Genomic DNA, 8400 nt, shown 5'->3' with positions numbered 1-8400 from the left:
AAACAATCATATACAAGTATCCAAATTAATTACTTAACCCTTTAACTCATTAAGTCAAAGAAACAACACTAAATCCATTCCACAATCCCTCATTATTGTAAAAACCTTTTTTTTCTTTTAAGTTTTACAAAAATTGTCAACACAAAATGAAATCAATATTTTTAGCTTTATGGAATCTTTAAGTGAAGCCAAAATCCACAAAATGAGAACGAAAATGAAAATGAACTACTAGAAACAGCTTTCTTAACATTAATTAAAAGAGTTATTTAACCATAACAAAAAAAAAAAGAACAATTAGAAAGACCTAAAGAACAAACTAGTCATAACTGCTAAAATGAAGCTTATAACACATAGCAGTTGTTCTATAAAACAAAAAAAACCATGGATGGATCATTCATTCACATGCAGGTTTTGTATCAAAGCTACTCAAACAAATCGCAAAAGCTTGATAAGCAGAAAGAGGATACCTATAATCCATGGTGAAAATATCCTTCCCAATTTTCCCAAATTGCAAAATCACTTTCTCTTGTTCAACAGCTGAAACATTATGACTCGAGTCAACAGCAGCCACAAGTTGAAAATTCTTCACAGATGCAACAGTCACTCGTCCTTTAAAATTCAAACACCAGCATTGCAACTGTTCATGCCACCTAGGCGCTTTGTTTTTAAGCATTAAAGAGTCGAGGGGATTTGAATTGGGTGTTGTTGTTGTTGATAAAGATGATGTGGATCTGTCGATGGTTTTGAAAGGGAAAGATTTTGGAGTTGGAGCAGTGCCTCCTTCTTGGATTGAGGAAATGGGTATGGAATGCATTGTGCAGTTCATTCTTCTTGGGCCACGTGTTCGAAGGACATTTAGTTCGTATGAGATTGTGGCTATGGAGTAGCTGCATGAAGGTAGTTTTGGGGAGACTTGTTTTTTCTGGAATCGTTGGCTTGATCGGTTGTGATTTGTGGTGTCGGTTGGTGGTTGGCTGTCGTAGATTGTGAACTTGGTTCCGAGGAAATTAGATCTGTTTTTTGAAAGAAAAAAGAAGGAGAAGAAGAAGAAATGATTTGGGATTTGGGATTTGGGAATTGAGATGAAGGATGAAGGATGTTAATTTGATGTAACGTACCTTAGTTTGCCAACGTATGTAGAGGAAGCTCGTGAGAAATCATCTGCGACTAAAGAAATGGCGAACTCTGTGCTTGTTGCCCTTCTGATTTTCTTGGCTGCTAATAGTAGTTTATCGCTTTCGTCTTCAGCTGTTGAAGTGTGGATCATGAAGGTTGTTAGATTCAGAAAAAGAATGGTGGAAGAAGAAGAAGAAGAAGAAGATGATGAATAATCGTGACTTACATGGGGTTAACCCAAAGTATAATCGGTGAGTGGAAGTTGCTCTGTCTCTTCTTATGTAGCATTGAATTGGGGAATCTCGAGGGCCAGGCTATTATGGAAGATTTAGAAGAAGATGAAGAAGAAGAAATTATGATTCGTTTGTGGTTTACTTTAGTATTGATGAACGTAAAAGATAAGGATCAAAGAAATTACCTGTTTCAATGAGATTGGGAAGGTTAATCTACCACATTCTTCAGGGGTTTTGACGATTTCCTTTGTGATATCTCTCCATGATTTACAAACGGATGCACAATAAACGACTACAGTTCTAGCTGGCCATGAAGTCTCGCTTTCTTCAACCCTACGGATTATGTCCAGAAGAAGTTCAGGAGGGAGATTTGCCCACTGGCCTTGGTTTATCAATTCTGATGGAGCTACATCAGGGGCAATGTGTGATCTAGTTCGGTTTCTCCAATGTCTTCCTTCAATTCCTCTTCTAGATAAACTCCCAATTCCATCTCCCATCTCCCTCAGCTCGCGCACAATGCTTTTGAAAGACATCGTGATAATGTATCATGCCAATCTCAATACTTCTCTGGAATTCATTAAGATATACGTAAGTAGCAGCAAAATTAAACAAAAGAATCAGAAACTATGAGTGATGGTTTAGGTTTTTTGTTGATTTTGTTATGGAAATGGATAGATCTGAGCTCATGACTTCAGTTACCAAAACTCTATGGCGGATTATGAAGATGAAACGGAATGAAATTTAAGCCAGATTTCTCACATATTATATTATATATAACTTCCGCTGTGAACCAAGGTTTTTGTTATTGATCAAAAAAAGCAATAGATGAACAATTATACAGTAAAATCGCACTATTACCAACATAGCTTGCGATCTACTTGTAGAAATGATGAAAAATTAGGGATTTTACAAATTTCCGAAATGCAATCAAATTAAACCTGTCTAAACAAGCTCAAGTGAAATGAAAACAACGAACAATGACAGACCTTCGAATCGATCGGAAGGAATTAGAGGTAGTTGGATAATACGTTTCAGATCGGATGAACAACGGATCGGAAAATGACTTGAAATCAGCGAATGTGGTCCATGATATTTGGGAAATTAGGGTTAGAACGAACGAGTAGATCCCCTTCTTACGATGTTTGTTTTCCGATCACGGCATCGCAGCCATGGCCACCGTATAAACCGCCGCAATCTCCGGCGAGGCGTTGGAGGAAAGGATTGACGGATGAAGAGACAAACCACTCTTTTCAATCAAACGCCCAAAATCTTCACGCCCTTAAAAATATGCACCTCGGGATGCTCCATTGAAGTGTTGTTTTAATCCAATGTTTAAAATATATAAATAAATGCAATTTTGTTTCTAACCTTAAAAAAAATAATAAATAAAAAAAAATAAATAAATAAATTCGGACAATAACCAAAAAATGAGATTGGTTTGAAGAAAATAACCAAGGAAAATCAAATTTTGGAAAATGACCACAGGATCCGCAGAGCACCCTCTGCGGATCCTCTACAGCTCTACGGAATTGCTGTTTTTTGATTTTTTTTTTATTTTTTTTTTCGTTTTTTCGTTTTTTTTTGCGTTCATTTTCGTTTATTAATATTAATTTTTTTAAATACACTAATATCTTATGTGATTATGTAAATAATTTGACAAAAAAATGTTAAAAATAATGAACTTATGTTTGATATCAGTCCACAGAACTCTTTGGGAATCCACCATCTGCGGATCCATTAAAGCCTCTGCGGATCCATTAAAGCCTCTGCGAATCCAGCTACAGCTCTGCGGAATGTTGGTTTTTTAATTTTTTTTAATTTTTTTTCGTTTTTTTTGCGTTCATTTTCATTTATTAATATTATTTTTTTTTAAATACACTTATACCTTATGTGATTATTATGTAAAAAATTTGACAAAAAAGGTTAAAAATAATGAAATGTTTTATGTAATACGTTTGCTACTTATGTATGTTTTCATGTATTTGTACTTATAAATAACGTAATACAAACCGGTGTATATAAATAACCTAATGAAAATTATATAAATATTCCATGTTTTTTATAGGTTACAAAACATACCTTAGAAAACATAAACATACAACCTTCATAGAAAACATAAACATACAACCTTCATAATAAACATACTTTGAAATAAACTTCATTCATTCAAATCGAACCACGGAAACTTTGATCTGTTTTCGTATTCCATTCATGGGTTATTTGTTGCTTGTGTCCCTAGGTTTACTGTCTCTTGCGTCCATTGGTTATCTGGCTCTTGCTGCCATTGGTACTCGGTGCAACCCTGCCATTGCTTCTGTGGCTCTTCATGCGGTTGGTATACGGTCTCTTGCGCCCATTGGTTATGTGGCTCCTGCTGCCATTGATGTTCGGTCTGTTGTGTCCATTGGTTGTCTGGATGTTGTTGTCATTGATGTTCGGTCTGTTGTGTCCATTGGTTGTCTGGATGTTGCTGTCATTGATGTTCGGTCTGTTGTGTCCGTTGGTTGTTTGGCTGTTGCTGCCATTGTTGTTCGGTATATTGCGTCTATTGGTTCTCTGGCTCATGTTGCCATTGGTTTTCGGTCGCTTGCGTCGGTTCCTCTTCTGTCGCTTTTGTCCCGCTCCCTGACGCCCCGGTACGTTTTTTAGTTTTACTTTGGTTCTTTGGAACGATTTGCTTACACGTCCTTGCATTATGAGTTGTGTTATGGCATCTAGTACACCTTCTTATTTTTGGTTCCTCACCTTGAGATGGAATACGATTGGTGTTTTTTGGTCTACCGGATTGACGTATTTCCATCACAGGAGGGTTAACAACTATAAGGTCATCCGGAACCTCCCAATCACTAAGTTTTGAAAGAGGGTATACGGCCTGCTCGTACGTTCTTCGATATGTTTCAATTTTATAAGCATCTATAGCCATATGCCCACAATGATCATTTTTCAAGTGCGTTAAAACAATTATCACATGACCACATGGGAAACCAGTTAGTTGTCAATATCTGCAAGAACAATTCTTTTCCCTCAAATTCACTATGCCGCCGCTTTTGAAGTCATGCACTTGATATGTTGTATTGTCAACACCGGATACCGACCATCCTTGAATCCCCTCTTTATTTTTTTTTAACCATATCTTCAGCCCACTTCGTTAGTATTGTTGTACTTTTTCTGTTAAAACAAACATATATTATTATATATGACATTTATCATATAATTTAAAATTAAACATAATCATACATGCAGCCATCCGCCGTTTGTAAAACCATTTCTGCATAAGTGCGCGAAAGAACTCAAGAAGTGGTAATATAGGCAACTTCCTTGCTTTATTTGATACAGCATTCATGGACTCCGCACTATTTGAGGTCATATAATCATACCTCGTGGTAGGGCAATACGCTCTGGTCCATTTCTCACATGGAATTTGACTGAGATATGTCGCTACATCATCTCTTATATTACGAAGTCTCCCCCAATAGAATTCAAACTCAGTGGTTTTGTAAGCTCTTACCAGATTCCAAAACAAAATTGTTGTTTTTTTGTTTTTTCCAAAGGTGTGGACTATGTTTCCTATTAGATGAAAACCACACAATCCATGTTGAGCATTTGGGAAAACATTTTGAATACTTACAGCAATTGCGGGTGCTCTATCTGTGACCATTGTCAGACCCTCCACATCACCAATGCATTCATGTAGTTTTTCAAGAAACCATGTCCAATAATCTGTAGTCTCTTTTGGGCAAATTGTTTATAAACATTTAAGATAATAACAAATATATTTAAAAATATATTACCGCGCATCCAATAGCGAAAAAGCAATACTCAAAACGATCCTCCGAATCAGTTTTTATGTACGCCACAGTACCAAGATTATGTTTCTTCAGATTGTGAAAATAAATTGGAAGTTTGGAGAAACTTTCTTCGGGGGTCCCCATCATCAATCCCAAAGCAAATTCTCTAGCATGCCACGCTTGTGAATAACTCATATTTATTTGTAGCAAAGCATTCATATCTCTAATTATATCATTAGGCTTCCAAACTCTCAAACTTCCTTGACCCATAATGTTATGTATTATGGTTCCCACAACTTCGCTATTTGCTTGCCTATGATTTGGGTGTATAAGCAATGAAGAACATGTATGCTCGTCATTAAACGTCTTAATTTCAAACATTTCTATTCCTTTAATGACACATGCGTATAAACGCCAATGACAGTTTTCTTGCATACAAACAACCTGGTACCGAGATTTTGAAGATTTTTCAACCTTTATCTGAAACTTCTCTCTAACGGCTTTGAATTTAACAGCAAATGCTAGCTCTTTTTTGGTGTTATAGGTTTGATTGACAATTAATTTATCATTCGGACCTAAACTGTGAAATGGTCCAGGTTCAAGAATAGGTTCTGGACAATTAGGAATAGAAGGAATACAATACCATGGATTAAAAGCAGTTTTTCGTTGTGTGTACTCATCATCCGACCACCCTTCATTTGATTTTACCTCACATCTTCGATCATCAATTTCAAGAACTTCTCCAAACTCGAACAAATTTTCACGTTGTAATTCAGTCATGCCCACTTTTGGTTCTTTATCATTATCTGATACAAAAGTGTCATTTCCTCTTCCCCTTGAACGGTTTCCATCACATTGGCTTTCTCTACGACCTCTATTAGTTTTTGTTGGATTAAACTGGTTGTTAACCACTGCTTGTTCTTCATCTTCTTCACCTACCACCGTTAAATACAAATGCACCGTCTTCTTTGATTCAGACATTACATGTCTCAATTGAAATACATCAGTTTCATCTCCAAGCTCCATGACATACCCTAACTCTGGGTGTTTAAAAGACAAACATATATGACTATTTAACACACCCGGCTTACTTCTAACCATTTGTAATAACATTTCATGGTCAATGTTAGGAGGAATATTTAAACCATAGTTTTTCACATTATTTCTAACGTAAACCTCAACTCCATTAACTAACTGCCACGAACCTCCCGTACACAAAATAATAAAACTCATTTTACAAATCACTCTCTACAAACACAACGAAAAAACAACTTCTACTAGTAATTGAAACTCACAAACTCAGAAATAACCACTTAAATACGTCTATAACTTCTATAACTGATCCGCAGAGGTGTACACTGATCCTTAGAGGTGTGCACTGATCTGCAGAGGTGTATACTGATCCTTAGAGGTGTGCACTGATCCGCAGAGGTGTATACTGATCCTTAGAGGTGTGCACTGATCCGCAGAGGTGTACACTGATCCTTAGAGATGTGCACAGATCCGCAGAGCTATACACTGATCCTTAGAGGTGTGTACTGCTCCGCAGAGGTGTACACTGATTCTTATAAGTGTATTTTAAAAAAAAATTAATAAAACATTTCATTATTTTTAACCTTTTTTTGTCAATTTTTTTACATAATAATCACATAATGTATAAGTGTATTTAAAAAAATATTAATAAACGAAAGTGAACGCTAAAATAACGAAAAAAAAATTAAAAAATTAAAAAACCAACATTCCGCAGAGTTGTAGTTGGATCCGCAGGGGCTTTAATGGATCCGCAGAGGGTGGATTCCCAAAGAGTTCTGTGGACTGATATCAAACATAAGTTCATTATTTTTAACCTTTTTTTGTCAAATTATTTACATAATCACATAAGGTATTAGTGCATTTAAAAAAAAGTTAATATTAATAAACGAAAATGAACGCAAAAAAAATGAAAAAACGTAAAAAAAAACTTCAAAAAATTCAAAAAACAGCAATTCCGCAGAGCTGTAAAGGATCCGCAGAGCATTTAATGGTTCCGCAGAGGGTTCTCTGCGGATTCTGTGGTCATTTTCCAAAATTTGATTTTCCTTGGTTATTTTCTTCAAACCAATCTCCTTTTTTGGTTATTATCTGAATTTTCTCAAAAAAAAAAAATTAGACATTATATGCTATACTTTTATAATTGTGTAGAATAATTGGTAAAATTGGGTAAATGTGTCCAATATTTATGTTACAATTTTTTTTCATCTTAAAGAGTGTTACTTCAATTTTAGAAATAAAATTGAAGTACAATAATTGGTAAAATTATTATTAATAAAATTGAAGTAGAACAATTGGTAAAATTAGAAATAAAATTTTAGAAAAAATGTTACTTTAATTTAAAAAAAATAGACATTATATGCTATACTTTTATAATTGTGTAGAATAATTGGTAAAATTAGGAAAATGTGTCCAATATATTATGTTATAATTCTTTTGAACAATTTAATTATTATTAATAAAAAAATGTTCGAAAAATTATAAAGTAACTAACTTTGTAACATTCAATAAAAAAAATAAGGTCATATTATCAAATATGACATCTTTTAGGTGGCTTCTTTGTTCCAAATAATAATTCATATGGGAATGACCAGATTATGGCTAAGCAAGAGATAAGAATAAATGCATCAAAACATTTTCGATGTGTTATGGTTAGAGTCATATTATCATACCAATGAATCAAAACTTTACTCAAAGTAAGAGTGTGATGACTTCCCAATCTATGCAATTCAATTTGAGAATGTGTAGACCCTTAGGATATCTGAGTCCCACCACCGGCCGATTAGTTGATCCCACTGTGAACAAACAATCGAATCAAGTTCAAAAGATCATCTATCTAGATGATTGGTCAACTGGACAAAGTCTAATATAACACAAATTTCCTCCAAATGGGTTGCCTCAATGCATGCCATATGCATCCTACACCGATTAACATCCCACATACCAATAGGTAACCAATAATGAATCATACAACTTTTATCCATTTCGAAAATGAGTAATCTATTATATCATTTGCTCCTAAAAACTAGTGAACAAACCATTGTCAACTTTTTTACAAATTAATACATCTTGAATTCAATTGACTAGTATTTCGAATAACATTACTCCAAACTCCTTTAATTTTGATCTTATGTAAATTCATACCCCTTCCACTCCATGAATTGCTTTAAAAAAAATTTGATTCATTCAAAAAGAATGCTACCATGGTTTCAAATCAAAGCTATGTTAAAAGC

At 34.7% G+C, this 8400-nt stretch overlaps 1 protein-coding gene across 1 annotated transcript; it reads right to left on the bottom strand.

Annotated features, from left to right (window-relative positions):
- Positions 1–215: 215 nt before the first annotated feature.
- On the bottom strand, positions 216–2669 carry TLP2 (tubby like protein 2). Its single transcript, XM_079085841.1, has 5 exons — positions 2336–2669; positions 1535–1916; positions 1343–1430; positions 1119–1248; positions 216–1013 (listed from the first exon to the last, which is right to left on the bottom strand). The coding sequence occupies exons 2-5, from the start codon at positions 1880–1882 to the stop codon at positions 395–397; spliced, it is 1185 nt and encodes a 394-aa protein (XP_078941967.1). The 5' UTR covers positions 1883–1916; positions 2336–2669; the 3' UTR covers positions 216–394.
- Between the last annotated feature and the right edge of the window lie 5731 nt (positions 2670–8400).

This window comes from Lactuca virosa, chromosome 3 (genome assembly GCF_052849685.1).
Source record: "Lactuca virosa cultivar CGN04683 chromosome 3, Lactuca_virosa_CGN04683_v6, whole genome shotgun sequence".
Classification (NCBI taxonomy): domain Eukaryota; kingdom Viridiplantae; phylum Streptophyta; class Magnoliopsida; order Asterales; family Asteraceae; genus Lactuca; species Lactuca virosa.
This window is presented reverse-complemented; position numbering and strand designations above follow the sequence as displayed.

Coding starts and splice junctions, on each gene's coding strand:
- TLP2 (XM_079085841.1), bottom strand. CDS start 1,882: ATGTCTTTCAAAAGCATTGTGCGCGAGCTGAGGGAGATGGGAGATGGA. Junction 1,431..1,534: donor TCCCAATCTCATTGAAACAG/GTAATTTCTTTG, acceptor CTTCCATAATAG/CCTGGCCCTCGAGATTCCCC. Junction 1,014..1,118: donor ACATACGTTGGCAAACTAAG/GTACGTTACATC, acceptor TTCAAAAAACAG/ATCTAATTTCCTCGGAACCA.